Source organism: Bombus bifarius, unplaced genomic scaffold (genome assembly GCF_011952205.1).
Source record: "Bombus bifarius isolate JDL3187 unplaced genomic scaffold, Bbif_JDL3187 scf7180000007974, whole genome shotgun sequence".
NCBI classification, from domain to species: Eukaryota; Metazoa; Arthropoda; class Insecta; order Hymenoptera; family Apidae; genus Bombus; species Bombus bifarius.
Window position 1 is genome coordinate 3,177,493 of NW_022884360.1, and position 19,548 is coordinate 3,197,040.

Sequence of the window (19,548 nt, forward strand, 5' to 3'; positions counted from 1 at the left end):
TACTCTCCTCCTATCGTAGTTTTGCCAGGGTAAAAAGCTTTTAAATATTAAAATGAACTGGCAATTTTCTCCACCCCTGGTTCGATATTTTTGACGCTCTGAATAAATTCGACACTTTGTAATTAGAAAACTGGTTGTTTTATTATACGAGAAATTCAATTAACCGAACAACAGTTTTCACACGTCGAAGACTTTACTGTATTATAGTGATACGTTTCCAGAGGTTAATGTAACAATGGAAACGGTCGTGGTTTGTCTATATCGGTCGTGTACCGTGGTAGAGGTCGAGTGAAACGGGAAATTCTTAACGGAATGTAGTCCCAGTCAAGGATTACCGGTGAATAGGACATCTATCATTCGCGATTCTTAATTAAATGCCATCGACTCGAAGATACGTCTAGTTTTTTATTTCTTTAAATAGCGTTCATCGACGGCAAACAAATTTTTAGCTTAATAACGTAACAGTGTACGTAAGTAACAGTAGCAACTAAAATTAGAACACTCGTAGCTATTCGAACATAAACACTACACATTACGTTCCGAATATAAGCAAACTTTCTAAATATTTCGCTAGGATATTCCAGAGGTCGAAAACATTTCTTATTTTCTCGCGTTTGCAAGATATTTTTTACGGCAAATTAAATCGTAAATTAGAAGACAACGAAACAACGTTATCGATTATCCTCGAATAATAATACGCGTTCAAGTCTAATTGTGTACGTAAGGCACCGTAAAGAAGTCTGTCACTGATAAAACGATATGTCATTGAAACAATCATTTTTCAGATATTTTATTCAAATGATCGGCAAGTGTATGAAGTACGTTTTAAGAAAAACAACTTCTCCCGGCGACATTTCTCGATTTCTCGATTTCTCGAGTTCGCTTCTCAACGTCCTCCCGTGTTATCAGACCGGTGACGCGACTCGGATGGTCTTTGCGAGTGAAATGCTTCTCGCAAAGGCTTCAAGGCCGACGAGATACTGCCTCTCACTTTCCTACCTCTCGCGTATACACAACAGAGCCTGGTCGAGTTCGCCTTTCGCCCTCTCCTCTCTTCCTCCTTTTCGTCTTCTTCTTCTCCCATTCCATCCACTTCCTTTCCACCTCTCATGTTCTAGTCGTCTTTCTACCGATACGTTTGATTTTCTAGCTCCTTTGTATTTTTCGACGGTATATCCCGTTTGCTTTCAAAATTCTTACCTTATGCGTAGTTTACGCTCCAAAAGGTCATCATTCTTTCAGGTCATAGCGCCTGCGTGAACATGGCTAAATTAACAAATATATTAAAGGGGAAGACCGATAGAAGTGGAAGCGGCAAAACGATGCGACGAAGACGAATCGTCGATGCCAAGTGTGTTCTACAAACATGACGGTTGTAAGGCTGTCGGTTGCTAGCGGCGAGATTTCAAAGTTTGGGAGTGGTGCACGCGCGAGATGTATAAAAGATGAGAATGCGAGAGTGCAGATGGAGCACGCCCTCGACATTCCAAAGTCGGTGGTTGGAATTTCTCCTGCTTACATCGCGCACCATTCTCGCGGCTATGTAAATACGCCCGAAGGAAAGTAACTTACGAGATAAAGATCGTGGCGTTAGTTGTCGATTCCTAGACTCGTCAAGGTTAGTCACATTGTAACGCTCAGCAGATCTCGAAAATTCCAATTCGAAATCCATCACGTTACACCCGTTAATTAATAAATTATGCACGTATTTTCCAAGTGTTTGTTTCTAGAAATTTTATTGTTATTAATTTACATTTATACAGTAAGTACCTTGAGTATTCGGTGAATGGCAGCCTCCTTCTATATACATGTCATAGTTTTCGAAATGTACTTTTAGTACGCAAATGTTACACGAGTATCTGGCGCTTTTCTTTTGCCAAGCGTTCAGTTGTCGCGTTCTAATTTTTCAAACGCGGATTATAAAAGGGAGACTTTCGTTGCAAGTTTCGTGTGTTCGTCCGAAAGAAGGGAAAAAGTTCACGCCGCTTCGAACAGATCGACGTTGGTCGCTGCAATCCTTTTAATTGTTTCGTTCCGCGTTCAAGTCAAACAAAGCTGGAAACTCGCATCCCTTTCTACTATCCATTTATCCTCTGCGATAAGGTTTCGGTTTCACTTGCACCTCCTCTCGTTGGGTTTCCTCCACCTCTTCTTGCAAAGGTTTGCTTCCCCTGGATCCTCCGAACCTGCCGCGTCCCGATGATTTCGCTTCGTTCGCACCGCTGGCGCTGCTTTTGCTGCGGCTGTGCGTGGTCGCTCTGAAAATCAGAACATTTCATTATTCGTCACCCACTGAACAATCATCTTCCTGCTCCTCGTCTTATACCAAATAGCCATAAGCAAACGTTTGATATTTTATATTTCTATAACTTTGTTAACTTTTTCGTTTCGAGAAAGTTGTCCTGGACGAACCGTAATAACCTTAAACGTTAAAGATGACGTGACTGCTGTCTTAAATATCATTGCCTTTTTTCCCCGTTATTTACTCGAATAAAGTGCCATTAATATACACGCAAGAGGTTAATGTAAAGTCGTGTGCTACGATAGAAAGACTATTAAAAATTCTGCGTCATAGTTACTTGGATTTTGGTGTTGTCGATTCCGAGGCGGCTTGCGTACCGGACGTTTCTCGGTGCGAGGGTCCCACTTGAGCTCTTCTTCTCTTTAACGCGGCTAAGAGATCCTGGTTCGACCTTGAAACCAACCAAGCGATATTTTTCGTTATCTTATTCGAACAGTATATTCGTTGCCCGAATTGATGGAAAATTTCAAAATTTCTATCTCGCCAGAAACCATCGGCGAATTCTAATCTACTGATCGATGCTCCAGCAATCGAGATTCCGCGCTGTTCCACCGTAACACGCTCGAAATTCTAGACAATGGAAGTTGCGATTACCTGAAAGGTCTGACACCGCCGCGAACTTTCTTCGAGGATTCGGTGGTCGTGGTGGGAATTTCTTCCTGCTGATCTTGATTATCGTCGAATTCCTCGTCGCCCTCTTCCTCCACTTCCACCGGCTGCTCGACGGCTTTGGCGGTGGTCGATTGCGCCTGCAAAGAGAGAGAGACAGAGCACGTTTATCGGTTCGGTTCGATGGTTCGTTCCAAACGAGCCGCGACTCACCGGCGCTGACGATTTCCTTCCAACGTTTACTCGTCCTCGCGAAGATAATAGTCCACCCAGTCGACCAGAATTCGATCTAGCCGGTGCAGGGGTCACCGGAGCTGCCGGCTCTTCCTCGTAATCGTATTCCTCTTCCGCTGATCTGACCACGGCTATCAGACAGCTGACCATCACCAATCTACAAAGCAAACACGTTGTAAATATAACAGTTGTTACTGGAACGTACTTGCCAGTGCAAAAATCTCGCCAATGATGAAAATTCTGTTACTGTACAGCGAAACAGCATAACTGAAACGATGATGACAGATTTTACGGATGGCCGTTGTTAACACTTTACCGACCGATAGCCGATTAATCGGTTTTTGTCGCCGACGCTTACTGACCGATAGCCTATTAATCGGCTTTTTGTCGCCGACGCTTACTAACCGATAACCTATTAATCGGCTTTTTGTCGCCGAGCAGTAATTTGTTATTTCGTACTAAAGGTACCTTACTCAGTTGCGTCACTTGCGTTGCTTTGTAAGCTCTCACAGTTTTATACCAATTTGAAAAACTTACCGTTCGCGATGAACGAAAAGAATGGTATTGGAGATTCTAAACCGAAACAAAGCCAGCGCCTGGGCTGCCGGTCGGACGTGCGTATGCTGTTGAACCGCTAGGGGTCGGTAAAGTGTTAACGTGGATCTAAACTATTTTGCAATGTTGCCAATGTTTTCTATTCGCTCGTATCAGTGGATATTCGTTTGTTCAGTGTTGTCGCGTGTTGTACGGATACGATTGCCGAGTCGGCATTGGTCCATTGCATAGAACGACTGGTTCAACGTCGATACGTGTTTACAGATATTTTACAGGCGAATTGATTAGGTAGAGTTAAGAATTTGCCATTTGCCGAGCAAACGATTATATTTTAACGCCAGTTTGGCCTAGTTACCACGATAACCGTGCACTGCAAGTGCAGCAGAATCTTGCTAAGTTGAAAAGCGAAGATGTTGAGTGATAGTGAAAGGAAGCGCGATGACCGTGCACACGGAGGATAGCTCAGAGCTAGGAAACGCTTTCGTTCCTGACGAACGCCAACGAACTGAATAATCGATCTCGCAGCTGCTCTCGTCCACTTCCTAGTCGGCGACGCTCTCTATCTTTTCGACCATCGAGGCTCGAACAGCTGCACGTAAACGTGCAAATTTCTTCTTACCAAACTATCGATATTTATGCAACCTTTTATTAGTCGAATATTTCAGCAAATTCTTATTGGAACACTGCGAACATTTGTAGAAATTCGTATGTATATATAAACGTTCTAACGTTTCGTACGAAACCGATCTAATAGGATGGTTCGATCGAACAAGAAAGAGAAGCTTGCTGAGCGTGTTTTAATAAAAGTTCTATCCCCGAAAGGAATCAGGTTGGTTCCGCGACGCGTTAACGCGTCCCTCGCAGGATATCGGACTCGTCGGTCGTACAACTTTCGCCAAGGATCGAAAATAGAATCCGAGGACGTTACTCGTCCTCCCGAAGGAGGGGAATCTGGTGTGTGCACGGGGATCGTAACGTACGATCGGTGGACAAAACCGGCGTGCGCCGGAGAGCACGATACTCGCATGCTTGTCGTTGTAGATCCGCGTATACACCAGCTGGATCGTGACCTGTGACATTCACGTACGAAACTCACTTTCTCTGGCTTGGCTCGTGCAACTCGCGCTACTCCCAGCATTTGTCGCCCCGTTTCGAGTACGAATCACGCGAGTACGTGAGACGGCTGACAAATGTCACGGGAACTAGCCGAAACCCGTGGCCCGCCTCTACCTCTAAAATAACATTCATCGAAAAATCGGTGAAACTCGATCGCCTCTACATACATATGTATACAGGGTCCGACCGAATAACGAACAGCACGTAGGAATCGGGCACGAGGTGATTCCTTATGAAACAGAAGAAAATACGCCTCCGTAAACCTTCTTGGAAAACTTAGGCCAAGTTGGCTGAAGAATATAAAACAATGGCTTTTCGTAACACGATTTCAAAGTAGCCGAGAAATTTCAACTTTTCTCGCATCAACAGAGTAAAACGTGATTCCACGGTCAAAGAATTAGGTGTTCCGTGCTTTCTCGTGTGTTCGGCCTTATCCTGACGCAATTCTATTGCTCGCTCCAGCAACCGTGATCGCGGTTGTGACATAACGTTACGGTTGTTCGTTTTCGTGGTTACTTGGAGAAAAATATGAAAGAACGGTGTTAGTGCACGTTCTTTCGTCACGTACGGCGAGAAATTACACGCAATCAAAATTTCGATGGCTTTCAAAAACCGTTGCGTAAGGTGACTCGTCTTTTAACTGGTCTTGCCAATGTAGCGATAGACGATGCACGTAGATAAAATGTCAAGGGAAAGCAACGGTAACTGAGAATCGAGAATAACTGCGCGAGACACGTTGCGCGATCTTTGCAATTCTGATTCGTTGATCGATTATAATATTGTAAGAGAAATTTTGGTTTTTCCGTTCCTTTTTTGGAGTCCCTTATGCCGAGGATTCGAACTCGCGACGCGTCGTTTCCAGTTCTGGGCTTTAACGAGCGTAACTGGCTGCCTCGCCACGTTGATCGATTATTATTATTATTACTACGTTTTAGATGGCCGTGTTTTCTAATTGATTTCCTGGTTGAGAACAGGATCGAACGGTCTATCAGCGTTTGCATAACGCATTTCTCTATTCTTTTATTTATTACTCGCTCGCTCTGTTTGCACTCGCGTGGCGATGGAAATTCGCTCGAGCCTGATTTCAATGATCACTTGCGACAGATACCGAATACCAGGGGGCTTGAAACGTGTAGCTCGTTTAACTACACCTTTCGAAGGCCTTGATTCAAAGTGGAAGTCGAAAGGATCACCGATTCAATCACTGTCTATCGTAAATACCCGTAATCCGTAAATGTCGCTGTATCCAAACATTTGCAACGTCTTGCGCAAATTTCAAGCCAGGCTACTACTCGGAAAAAAGGACGTGACACGACGATCGAAGGAAAATATACAATTTTTGAAAGATCACTGCTCGTGAGAACAGGAAATTTGAGAAAATACTCGTATTATTCTACGTGGAATCGTAGCACTGGTCACGGGGAAAGTGCAAAGATTCGCGCGAGCAAAGTAAAAGGCAAGAGTGAGCTATTCGCGTTATATTGGATCGCGGATGGAATACTTACGCGAAAATCGCGAACTTCATGGTAGTGGTTGGTAGGTCGACGAAATGATGATGAACGAACGAAAAGCTGGTTCCGGAAGCTGCCCTGCTGCAACGCGTGCAACGTGGAAACGTGGATCGGACTGTTACCACGGGCGCGAAGCCGCGAAGAATGAATATCGTGTAGAGGGAACCGAAAGCACACCACTGCAATCGCGGAGGCTGTATACTTTGGAGTGCCGAGTCTAGTTTCCCCTTCTCTCTATATATATATGACTCTCTCACTCTCACTCTGGCACCAACCACCCGTGGCCGAACCCATCCACATCCACCTATCGTGCATGCGACTTTGGTATATCCTGAGCCAGCGAAACACGCGATATCCACGCGATATACACGCCATTGCCCACGCGCTCGTCCAATTTCGGTTAGAATCTTCCTTCGAGTTACACGAGCTTCTCCTTCGACCCTTCCTCGCCGATAAATACGACATTTTTCAAAAATTCGATACTTTACACGAGCAGAGTCTCGTAGAAGAATCGAACTTTCACGCTTTCAAAGCGTGAACTTGGAACGTTGATCGAGTAACGTCTCGCTGGAAAATTGCTTTTCCAGGGCTAGTGAATCACAGTTTGGTAACACGAAGCCGACTGAGCGAACGATTGAGCGGCGATCGAATCGATCGTTCCCCGAAACGAACGAATCGGTCCGCTTAGGACGTGTTTTATAGTTAGATCGAGCGTAAGCAGTGAAAGTGAACGACACGGACCTCGTACCTGTTCGTAGGCAAGAATGCCAGATATCCTGCTATCGTCCCCTGAGTCCTGACTTTGTTTTCCTTTTACGATTATCAGCTTATTATTGCTCGTCGAAGAAACTTCTACTATTTACTATTACTTGCAATGGTTTGTCATGACGCTTGCCTCCATTGTATACGTTCTTTCATTGTCGTAACGCGTTTCAAGTACATATCGTTCTGAACGAAATTGAGAGAAACGTTGGGTAACAAAGGCGAAGGATTGGAAAGACAGCGTGCTATTTTTAACTTGATTCCACATAATCCTTTGTGTGGAATCGACGGAAATTCATTCGAGAATATGGTGAGAGGTCGTAAATTTCCAAGAGGCTAAAGAAAGCCTCCATGGTCTTGTTGGCTAGACACAACGATTATCCTTGAAATTCCATCGTGTCGTCCGTAGAGGATAAAGTTATCTGACAGAGAAATTATTAACGGCAGGAAGCTCGACGTTGTTTAGTTCGCTTGTTATTGCAAAACATATAAAGAACACGATTTTTTCGTTTGACTTTTAGAGTTTCTTTCGATTTTGCACGTGACTGGAAATTTACTAACCTCTTAACCGTCCTGTCCATGCGATATACGTTAGTATTACGCATATTATAGTTAGTTCTACATATTATAGTCGCTATAGTTCTATCCTGTTACAATGCCAACGAAATTTCAAAATGTTTCCTATAACGCAAATAATATGCTCATAAAAATGTCGATTATTTTCGCGAGTCACTGTATCTATAACCTAATAATTCTAGAAGGAGCAATCGGCATCTACGAAAGGTAGCACCGTGTCGGCCTTCCTTCGATTTGGCTCGTGAATCGCTTTGTTTACCGATAAAATCAATTCCAGACAGGTCGCTGTTCGAACTCCTCTCGACGTCGTCGCGGTTGGAAAGATATTCAGGATCTTCCGTGTGTAAATGTCAAGAGGTGTATTGCGGCAAGTACAATTGCGCGTTCCACATTTCAGCTGGCATTCGATACTATGTATGCGAGTATGTACGTCGAGCTACCGTAATCCTCTTAATTCTTACAATTAGCATACCAAGGTGAAACGATCCACGTTCTTTACCAAGTCAGATTCTTAATTTTTTAACACTTTCACGACGTATCGCGACGGGGCAACTATCGCGCTATTACGTGTCGCTATATTTTTTTTGCTTTCGCGGTTACGCGATTTTTTGTGTAAAGGCTTCTCATCGTTTCGCAGAATTCTGTCGCATCTCTCTTTAATTTAATATTTTTTCAATATTTTGGTACACCCGAATCCTATTCGTTCAACGTTCCGTAAACAAAATCGAAGCGATACGAAAAAGCGTTCCACGTCCTCTCCTAGAAATCGGTCGGCTGTGTGTCGAGCCGACCGACTCGTATCGTTGGTAAAACTCGTGCTGTCACCTCTCGGCGATGTTTAGCAGCGTTCGAAAGGATTTTGCGATCCAAGGATTTACCATCTTTTCAGGATCGATCAAACGATCGAATCGAATCGATTGTGCGCTCGCTTACTTCATTTCGTTGTTTTCTGCACGATCACTGCCACGCGAATTTTATACATTTTCATACATTTGCCCCCGAGAACAAGGATATATTGAGATATTTTGTACCATGACATTTAATTCTTGCCAAATATTATATCGTTCTGCACATATTACACAGTATGAGCAACCAGTCCCACCGAATAAATATTTTGTAACCTCTTCGTTTATTTTGAAAACGATGTAAATCCATTTTTCTTTGACTCGAAATATCGAGATATTTGTATCTCCGTCGATCGTCAAATCCAAATAAATTCATTATAGCTTCGAAAAGGTTTATTGAGAATTAACTATATCTTTTTTCATGGTTATGAATGAATTTACGCCATCTTCAAAATGACTGTATCGTACAATTCGTGAAATTTTGATTGATTGAAATTTACGTTTTATGCTTTAATCCACTTTCGCTTATAAATAAGAGCAGAAAGAACAAAATGCTCATGTTTCGTTTCAACATTTACTTATTTACCGTAACAGAATGCTTGTAAGGTTAATGTTAAGTACATTCTATTTTTTATTTCGGTGTTATGTAAGGCAATAAATGCATCGTATCCTTATATTTCCCACGTGTAATCGGTCTAATGTTATTACTATGTGAAGGTGTTAACGCGATGTTTTCAAATTTTTGCCATTTCCCCGGATCGATCGATGATAAATCTGGAGTTCTAAATTTGTTCTCTTCCATTTTACAACAAAATTGTACATGGGCACTTCTACGGATTACAGGCAACCTGTTCCCAATTACACCACTTTCTAAATGAACGATCGTACATCAACTCCATCGATGATCAACGAGATTTCGATCGATCAAAACAAACGAATATTTCGAAATTGAACTTATAAATTGCATATAAATATTAACGATATATTTTTGCAACAAATTTTGCAATGCATTTGCATACGTCATTTTCAAAATAGGCGATCCTTGTATTCTCAGATTTCTTTCCAACTTCTACTTCGTAATCGAGTTTCGTGCTTAACCGTATCAATAAAATTTCGCAGTGTTTCGTACAACGCTTATAGTGTATTCGTAAAGACGTGTATACAAGTGTTGGAATAGTTTCGTGAAGCGACGTTTCCAGTCTCGTCGAAAAGAATTTCGGAAGGACGACGGAAATGGCGGCAAAAGGCGAGTGCCATTGAATTTCGTATTCGGCTTGGGCCGAGCAGTAGCGCCATCCGGTAAAGTAGCTGCAACGCGAACTAAAAGAGTCGAGGCTCTTGTCTGTCACTTGTTGCATCGCCGTCGGCCTGACGTTCGTCCGCTCCGGGCCCGGCGTGCCTTTACCGGTGCACTCTCGTGATTTTTTATCTCCCACGTTCTTTTCTTTCCCCTAACATAGCTCACGCCGAATCGCCGTATTTCTCTCTCGACAACGGTGCCAGTTATTCATCAGAACTTTTTTCAGTCAGCTACTTGTCAGTGTCGCGTGTTTTTTTTTCATCTCGCGTATCCTTGGATGTTCGTCGAAGTTTGCTGCTCTCGCACCAGTGTATCATTTTCCTTCATCATGGTGAGTAAACGATCTACGTTGATAGAACAGAGGAAAATATCTCCTACTGTACATATATACATATGTAGACTTATTATTATTTCTTTTTTTATTTTTCTTATTTCTTATTTATTTTCTTTTTTGTAGATTATTTCTCTTACATTCGACTTTGTATATATTGCTTTTACTTTAATTCGATCCACGTTGGCGCGTAACTTGGAATATTCAAACGACACGAGCGATTGTTATCGATAGCCTGGATATCTTCGTTGATAGGAGGTCTATTTTAAAAAGCTTACTTTTCTGATTCACTAAGTATACTCGCGCAGGTGAAAGGTGAAAGAATGTGTCGGAGGTATACGGCAGGTTGTTCGTATTCACGACGAATCTCGTTGCTCCTTCGAAAGAAGGGAGCACAATGGCTGCGTAGAGTTAGGTGTGATCACGCATGTATGCACGCTTTATCTTAAATCGTCTCTTCCTCTTCCATCTCCTCTATCACTGAAAATAATTCACGCTTAGCTCGATTCGATCGGAAAGATCGAAATCTCGCGAGCTGAGAAACTCGAGTTCTCCTCTACATCTATAACACGTATGTACGTGTATCGGACGTGTTTGTCGAACGCGTTTCGTTGAACTTCGTAAATGCTTAACTCGTGTGCCCCTATATCTGTTGTTCAGCGTTGCTCTTTGGGTAGTTCCTTTGTTTCCTGGTCCGATACCTCTGTACTCGGAACACGATGGACGCTGTACTACGTCCATTTCTCCGCTCTTTCTCTCTTCCATCTATTTCTGTTTCTCTCTTTGCCTCCTACTCCTCCTGTTTCGTCTCATTCTCGCAAGCAACTCGAGTACGGCCGTTCTCTAGAAACCAGTTTCCAGCTGTCAGCGTCCAGTTTCACGTACGCGCGATATACCTACCTACGTATGTATATAGCTACATAGATATGCGCGATATATATATATATATGCAATGATTTTTCGTTTCTCGATGCACACCGCACGAGTGCAGCAATCTCGCTGACCCACGGCAACCTCCATTGCAACTTTCGTCGAAGCGGTTGCTGCATCAGTTTTTCGCTCGCGACTTATTTGTTAGATTAGATTGCGGACTTTCGTGCATATTATCGCGTTGATGTTCGCAGCACGCAGTTTCCGTGTAGATTTCCAGATTTCCAAAGGAAAAACTAGATTTACGGAAATAATCACGGTGCTAAGGAGATTCCAAAATCTTTTACAGAATACGTGTAACATATTCGCGGAAAGTCTCTACAATACTTGCGCGACTAACTACATTTCGCACTCTAAGATTTTCTTTTTCAACTAGCTCTTTGAATTTGAATGCTATGAAAGTTCGAGTTCTATGAAACCAATCGTAAATCTTCGAGCAAACAATGTGGACAGACGGACAGGCAATTTGGAAAGTTTTCGCCGAATACCTGTAACTAAGAATGGTTGAACGCGTCCGAGGGGATGGCGGTTTGGCCTCGTGTGATTCGTCCTAATCCCACATCTTCAACGACCATCTGCTCCTCCGCATACTTTGCTTTCCTTCGCAGCTCCCTGCAGCCAGCCATTCCTATCTTCTTGATTTCAAAGAACCGAGACGTTCCTCTGGCACAACAGAGAAAGCAGAGGCTACGAGTAGGTATAAACACAACGGTCGAAGACACGGTATTCCCCCGGTACGAAACGAGAACGATCACGACGACTACGGCGGATTTAAGCCTCCGACACTTGAATCACAGCTCCCTCCCTCTATTTCTCTGTCTCGTTCTTCTTACAGCGCCCTTCCTGTACGTGGTACAGCCGTCTCGCTTCTATGAATGAATTCGAGAACGTAAAGCAGAGGCTCACGCATCCGCCTATTTTGGTGCAGACGCGCGCCCTTCGACTTTCGTTAGGGGAGAAAATTATTTCGGTCGAGGCGAGCTCTTTCCTCCGACCGCTGTTTTATCCCGAACGACTAACCTTGCTGTATTATTTTCGCGCCCAGAAATGCCCATTATCGAGAAAGAAAGTTTCATTGCAGCGAAATTTCGTACGAGGAGCTAAGCAGTGCACGTAATCGACGTGAGTTACGTAAGGCACTGGCTCGGTACTTACGACAGGCAAGTAGCGAGGAATCTATTGGATTGGAAACTAAGTGATTGACAGACATTATGATAGACAGTGTGAAGTCATTAGGTGATAGTGACAAAATCCGCAATCACTTAGTTGCCAACCCAATAGTAACTTGCCATGCGCGAACACCGAAATTTAGAAGTTGATATTTACATTTGCGTTTATAAATAAACCACGAAGGTCTACTTCAATCAGAAAACAATTCCCGGAGCAGATATACCATTTAATTAAATCTTACTTAAGCAGCAGAACCTTCGTGGTAAAAATTAAAGACACATACTCTGAAGTTAAAGACATCAAGGCAGGGGTTGCGCAAGGAAGCGTCTTAGGACCAATTCTATACACACTATACACGGCTAACATACCAACAACTACCAATAGCAAAATACTGACATTTGCGGACGACACAGCTGTACTAGTCAGGCACACTGACCCTGCAACAGCAGTCACATTACTACAAGAACATATCACAAATATAGAAAAGTGGCTTCGAGTTAAACAAATTAAAGCAAACCTCGATAAATGCAACCACATTACATTCAGAAATGCGAAAACAGATACCACCAAACATTACACTGAACGGCACGCACATAATACAAACAATGCAAGTCAAATACTTAGGACTCCACTTAGATACGCGATTCACATGGAAACAGCATATTAAATCAATAATAGACAAAATACAGATAGCAAGGAGACAAATGTATTGGTTAACAAGTCGAAAATCCAAACTAAGCATAGAAAACAAACTAAAAATATACAAAACGATCATAAAACCAATTTGGACGTACGGAATACCACTTTGGGGAACAGCAGCAATGAGCCATATAAGCAAAATAGAGACAATCCAAGCTAAAATTCTTAGATCAATTGTAAACGCCCCATGGTACGTTAGAAACGAGGACATACGGAAAGACCTTGGAATACCAACGGTCAAGGAAGAGATTAGCAGATTCGCAAGAAGGTACAGAGAAAGAATAGCAACGCACCGGAACCGGCTGGCAGCGGAAACGATCAACACAAGCATAGAAAGAAGACTAAAAAGGAAACACCCAGCAGATCTCATAAAGGATATATCCTAACGAACACGAAGATGCTACCCCATTGGGGTAGCCACCCACATGATAATCAAACAGCTAAAAAATTCTACCAAATGTCCAAATTGGACAAATTGTGAATGTGAAATATTAAATAAAAAAAAAAAAAAACATTTGCGTTTATAAAACCAGGACGTTTGCTGATTCTGTAAACACGAACTATTGTTCGGCATATTTTTTGAAAAAGGAAAGAATTTCCGAAAGACCCGTAGCACGTGAACGTGATCGTTAAGATTTGTCTCTCTGTCAGATATCAACAACCAGTAAAAACCTAAAAAGTTGTGGTCGGGCCTTAAACATTCGGTAACAAGTTGCCTGCTCGTTACTTGCCGTTTGATTGGTCGTGGCTGGACCAGACTCGAGAGTTGTCGACTTCAGGCTGAGACCTAAGTCTAACTTGCACCGTTTTCTTTATAACAAACTACAAGATTGCAAGCTTATTAGTATTAATTGTAACAGACGGTGCACGTGTCCGAATATTACCGCGAGTAACCGTATTCGAAAGAAATTCGAAGGTATCGGGAAGAGTAAGGAAATTATAGGCGGAATGGGCGAGATACGCGTGCCTCGTGGTGCACGGGAGCGCGTGTCTACGCGTATTATCCAGCCAACGACGTTTCCTCGCGTAATTGCACGTTTCAACTCTATAAATATTAACGAAGAGTGGAAGAAACGATGCTCGTCTAGACGACCAAGCCTCGAACCGTTAACCGAGACATAGCGAGAACGTTTGCCGCTTTCTCGCTCGCTTCTATAAGAAGCTTCCATTCCTTCCAGAAAAATGCTCACACTCACGCACGTTCCATGTGTGCATACGTACATAAGTAGTACTACCAACGAAGAATAGCGCCAAGCGTGCCTTGCACAAAGTGTATTACTTTTCGAAGAACTCGACGTAGATAAGAAAACTTGGCCGTTTCTTATCGATAATAACCAGCGGCGCGGCAACGTTCCTGATCGCTTTCTACGCTATTCTCGGTCTATCGCCTCGCTCTTTTTGTTCTCCTGTTTATTGCATTACATCTTATTATACCTACATGCTCGCTCTACGATGGCATTAGTCGAATCAGTTTCTCGTTTTCGATATTTCCTCTTAATGCACCTACGGTTTAAGGCAGTTTCTTATTCTTTCGTAGACTATCGCAAACTGTCGGCGTCTTGTGATATACGACAGATCTGATTAGTCCGTGTGAAGGATTTGAACACGTTGAAGCTTATGCGACTTATTGTAAATAATCCTGCCGTACGTGTAGGATGCATTACTATTTGGATACTTTCAATTGTAGCAAATATATCAAATATGCTTCTTATCAAGTTCTTTAATTCTTGCGCCTGATCTTATCTCGGCCAGCTATATACAGTTGGTTGATATCGATAAACACGATGGTCGATATTAATTAGTGTAAATAAAAAAGTAAGAAAAAGCTAAGGAAACCGAAGCTAAGTGAAGCTAAGTCACTGGACTACTCGATACGACGGACCAGATTCGCAGGCTGAAGAGGCACTACCCGCTAGACCTAAACGCTAGATTCATTTAGTTATCCAAATTAAGCATATGCACTTACTTATAATACTTACAAATTATACCTATCTATAATAAGTATTAACTTATTGTAAATAAACAGCCATGTCACTGCGCCACGCCAGAAAAATTACTGAAAATTCTCAACGCGAGAATTGATTGTAATTTCAACAAATAAATAAAAAAAAAAAGAAAAAAGTGAAGCTAAGTAAGAACGTTGAGGTTTTGCAATTATTTTTCAATCGATTCAGATATTCTTCTTATTTCAGTCTCAATTTACCATAATATTTGATGACCTACGGCAAGAAGCAAAAAGTTAACAGTAACCAGACCTCCTACTATTACAATGTTGAAAATGTAATATTGGGTTGGTAACTAAGTGATTGCGGATTTTATCGATATCACCAAATGACAAAATCCGCAATCACTTAGTTGCCAACCCAATAGAAACCTGGATATTTCCATTGAGTTGTACCGAATGTTCAACTACTTTTTATATCTCTGTCGTTGCTAGACTGCGGATATTTATGTAAATTCATATTTGGCGAACACAACTGAGAAAGTAGTACTAAACAGTGATTTGTTTCACTGAGCAAATATTCCAGCAGGTACTATACCTTTTTTTAATTTTATCTTCTTTTATTTTTGCATATTACACGACATACCCAATCATATTAGGTCATCCCATAAGTTCGTGCCGACTTTTGTGTATACATTTCATGTGTCGATTTATAAACATACGGCGATAAGGGACCAATGCACTTGAGCTTAGCTGATCGAGAACAGGCTAGAGCAGATTTTCGTGGCTATAAGATCGTAATATAGCGAACACAGTGACTTCTAACGGTAAAAAATCATGAGTGAAATGCGTATCCATTTTCGACGTCTCGTGTTATATGAACTTCGGAAAGGAAGTTCTGTAACAATTGCCACGAAAAACATATGTGCTGTTTACGGAGAAAATGCGCTTTCATCTCGCACCTGTAGGAAGCGGTTGCAACGTTTTAGAGCTGGGAATTTCTGTTTAGAAGACGAGGAACGCTCCGGGCGTCCTCCTCAGACAGACGAAGATAAAATTCGGGATCCTGTTGAAAAATCACCAAGTGATACCATTAATTCAGACAAATATTGCACTCAGTTAGAAAAATTAAGGGAAGCGCTAGCTGAAAAACGACCAGGTTTAGCGAATAGGAACAACGTTATCTTCCATCACGACAACGCTAGACCACATGTCGCGAAAAGCGTTAGAAAAAAATTCTCTGAATTTAATTGGGAAATTTTACCACATCCCCCATATTCCCCAGACATTGCACCATCCGATTACCACCTGTTCAGAGCATTACAACACTTTTTAGTAGGTAAAAAATTTGAAAATATCGACATTCTGAAAAATAGCTTAGAAAATTATTTTAAAGAAAGACAAGAGAACTTTTATCGAGACGGAATAATGGCCCTACCAGAAAAATGGCAAGAAGTTGTACAACGAGAGGGGGATTACATTTTTTCATGAAACTGAAAGGTATGTAAACAATCTTAACATATATAACCGCTCGAAAAACGGCACGAACTTATGGGATGACCTAATACTTGCACCTTTCAATTTCTGCCCTTAAACGCTTAAAAATCCACTGTCTAATAATTGCAAATCGAAATACCAAGAGCTGCAAGCTTGGCGTTTTTTTTTTTTTTTTTGTTTCTTTCTTCGAAAACGCTTGCCGTCAGTGTCGATAATGTTTCGCATATGTTGCACAAGCAGTCGTTTACCTTGCGGCTAAATCGCGACACGGTTTCCCCGACTTGCTCGCTCTCGGCAAATTGTATTCGGCCAGGCCGAGTGCTTCGACGAGACAAAAGTCGGCGAACGGAATCGGCTCGGAACGAGGTAGACCGTTTTGGACAGAAGATCGTCCAGATCGTAGGGATTCAGCGCGATCGACACAACTGCAAACGACCGTATATCGGTGTCGAGGTCGGCACAGCCGATTCCTTTTATTCGCGAAAGCTGATTAAGTCGAGAGAGAATTCGAGACGATGGTAACGGAGAAGGAGAACGTTCGGGGAAAGCAACCAGGGCCTCGTTATTCTTTGCTCGCTTGCTATCAAGGGCGTTGCTCATCGTAGTTCGTAGTACGTATCGATAGAGTTCAGAGTAGTTGGCAGGTCCGTGGAGACTGGAGAGTCGTGAGATGATGTGAGAATGATCCTAGATGGACTGTAATTATATCGGTTTATGGAATTTAGCATTCTTATTAACACTGGAACACTTATTAACACGAAGCTATTTCTACCAAAACCAGTGAAAATGACTGGTCTTTAAAAAATACCTAATAATAGAATATTTTTATATTTATTGATTTATTACTTTCTTACAATAGAAATTCCATGTTATTTAGTAGATTTTTGGTATTATTAATCCATCTGGGGCCATGATCCCTAAACGGGTGTTTGACTGGTGTGGTATTTCTAGTGTTAGCATCGATCTGGAATTTTCCTGATAACTGATATCGTCATATCGAATGATATACAGTAAAAATTGTTAAAACGCGTGGCAAGTTGTAGAAAAGGAGGGAACTGGTTAATTGGGGTTCGACAAACAGATTGCAGGATCCTTTTATACTTTGACAAGTATCAGTCATTTTGACTGGTATTGGTATAAGTAGTCTTGATACAAAATTATTTTCAGTTTGAATACATAAGAAACAAAATAAAATTCATTATATTATTCTTTTAGTTACCGTTGCGAAAGTCATTACATCATTGCGGAAAAAAATACAACATGAAGTAGAAATTCTAAAATAAAATTATAAAACCAGTCAATTTGACTGGTGTGGTAGTTCTAGCGTTAATACGTAACACGTGTACAAGGTGTAAAGAAACGTTTGCCCGAAATCCACAAATATGTCTCGATAGCGTCTGAGTATTTATGGGCGGGATCGTGCATGCAAGATGTTCCGAACTTAAATGGTCACACTGCGAGACTTTGATCTACAGAAGCAGAAGGAAGGAAAAGAAGAAAAGGATGTTGGTAATATCTGGAAAACTAAGGCGGTAATATGTATGAGAGAAAGGTGGTCAGAGTGTTGACCTAGGCAACATATTTGAAGCTCGTGAAAATCAGCGACGAGGAAATTAATGTACAGGCAGAAAGAAGAAAAAATGCTATGCGAAGTTCTTGAAATTCAGGAAAATTCTCGTCGTAGCGTAATTAATTCCATTGTTCGTTAATGCGAAGCATGTGTCCGTCCGCAAGGACGATATTCTGAAACGAAGAATTAAAAGTAATCATCTTTTCTTATATTGTTGCATTTCATGATTATTCACGTCACGGTATTACAACTTCGTATAACAGATAATTTTTTCTTTTTATCTGTGGAATAAACTCTCGCGGTTTGGTCGTTTAAGTTCGGGACACCCTGTATATATGCAACATAAAATTAACGAAAGTGTAACATTTTTTTCTAAGAGAACGGTCGAGTTGCGACCTGATTTCTTTGAGATCTTCGATCCTCGCGGTGCAACACGAAAATCTCCACCGACACGTGTACAAAGTGTACGATACGTTTGTGACAGCCAAGAGATTTCTTCGTGTCCTTCGTACTGTACGGTGGCTGCGAAATGTATTAGCGCGTAGCCTTATTTTTAAACGAGACGTTATTCAATTAATGACGGAACCTTGCAAAAATCGTGCAAAAGCTCGTAGAAACGTTTCAACAAATGCCATTGACAACAGATTATCTTGTACGGCTGCACGTCCACATATTATGACTGAACATATTTCTCGACGAGGCGAAGGTCTTTGCATTCGTTGCGAGATATTTCAGTAGATAAAATCACAAAGATTCCCACGAAAATAGAGCTAATACCCAAACAAGTGTCGCCAGCACTTTTTAAGCTATCTCGACGAACTTGTGGCGTGACTCTATAGACGACATCAGAATCTGCGCGATTCGTATCGTTGGTCGGTAACTAAATACATAAACAAACAAATATATGCCGAGTATAACCTCGGAGAACAGAACGCTGCAAAAAATGCTTGAAACGATTCACGCGTGAATGCTACCGCTTAGCGCTGATACATTTAACACGTGGCTCGTTTAACGCCGCTCGAGGTTTGCGGCATGAAGTCGTGTCCAGAAGGAAAAAAATCTCAACCTTTTCGCCAAGATCGCAGTTGGCAATATTCAAGCGAAATAACCTTAAACTGTATCTGTAGTAAGTGAAATAACGCGAACAACTATGCAGGCGATCCAGGCGTGTAGTGAAAGCCTGAAAACTGTCCGAGTTGGTCATGTTGAGAGTCACTGAGTAGCTGATCGCTGATACGGCGATGCGTCATAAGTAAATACGCGCCTACCTGTAACTCGTTATCGGTGTTAACTGTGGTCCCCTGTGTCGAATAGAAGTGGCGTCGGTTGGCGATCAGTTGGTCGGACCACGAAACGAAGCGTGTCGGTCGTCGCGAGAGTTCTCCTCGCGTTCGCGGTTACTTCCAATCCATTCTCTTCTGTTCGTCATTCTCGACGAGCCGTTTCTTGCTCTTTCTCTCGCCTTCCACCCCCCACCTTCTCTGTTTCACTTGCTCTACGTGCATTACGCGAACGAGAGTCGCAGTCGGTCGCCAGTGTCGGCACAGAGGCATCGTTGACGCCGTGTCCCTTCTCTCTCTCTCTCCCTCTCTCTATCTA

General features: G+C 42.1%; 2 protein-coding genes across 3 annotated transcripts in view; one reads left to right on the plus strand and one right to left on the minus strand.

The window, feature by feature from the left end:
* Window positions 1-1,717: 1,717 nt before the first annotated feature.
* LOC117217129 lies at window positions 1,718-19,528 on the minus strand. 2 transcript variants are annotated; one of them, XM_033464488.1, is made up of 5 exons: window positions 19,218-19,528; window positions 3,125-3,302; window positions 2,897-3,051; window positions 2,580-2,693; window positions 1,718-2,258 (listed from the first exon to the last, which is right to left on the minus strand). In XM_033464488.1, the coding sequence occupies exons 2-5, from the start codon at window positions 3,293-3,295 to the stop codon at window positions 2,087-2,089; spliced, it is 612 nt and encodes a 203-aa protein (XP_033320379.1). In that variant the 5' UTR covers window positions 3,296-3,302; window positions 19,218-19,528; the 3' UTR covers window positions 1,718-2,086. The 2 variants fall into 2 exon arrangements, with proteins under 2 accessions (XP_033320379.1, XP_033320378.1); XM_033464487.1 differs by lacking the exon at window positions 19,218-19,528 and adding an exon at window positions 6,322-6,563.
* LOC117217118 overlaps window positions 9,911-19,548 on the plus strand; it is a 180,006-nt gene continuing 170,368 nt past the window's right edge. Inside the window, exon 1 of the mRNA XM_033464445.1 lies at window positions 9,911-10,141. The gene's annotated coding sequence lies outside the window, so the exon portion shown is untranslated. The remainder of the gene's footprint in view (window positions 10,142-19,548) is intronic.

What these genes read in the sequence shown, in the direction of transcription:
- LOC117217129 (XM_033464487.1), bottom strand. Translation starts at nt 6,341, where the DNA reads ATGAAGTTCGCGATTTTCGC. An exon ending in GAAGGAAATCGTCAGCGCCG is followed by an intron (nt 3,052 to 3,124) that starts GTGAGTCGCGGC and finishes CTCTCTTTGCAG; the next exon opens with GCGCAATCGACCACCGCCAA. An exon ending in GGCGGTGTCAGACCTTTCAG is followed by an intron (nt 2,694 to 2,896) that starts GTAATCGCAACT and finishes GTTGGTTTCAAG; the next exon opens with GTCGAACCAGGATCTCTTAG.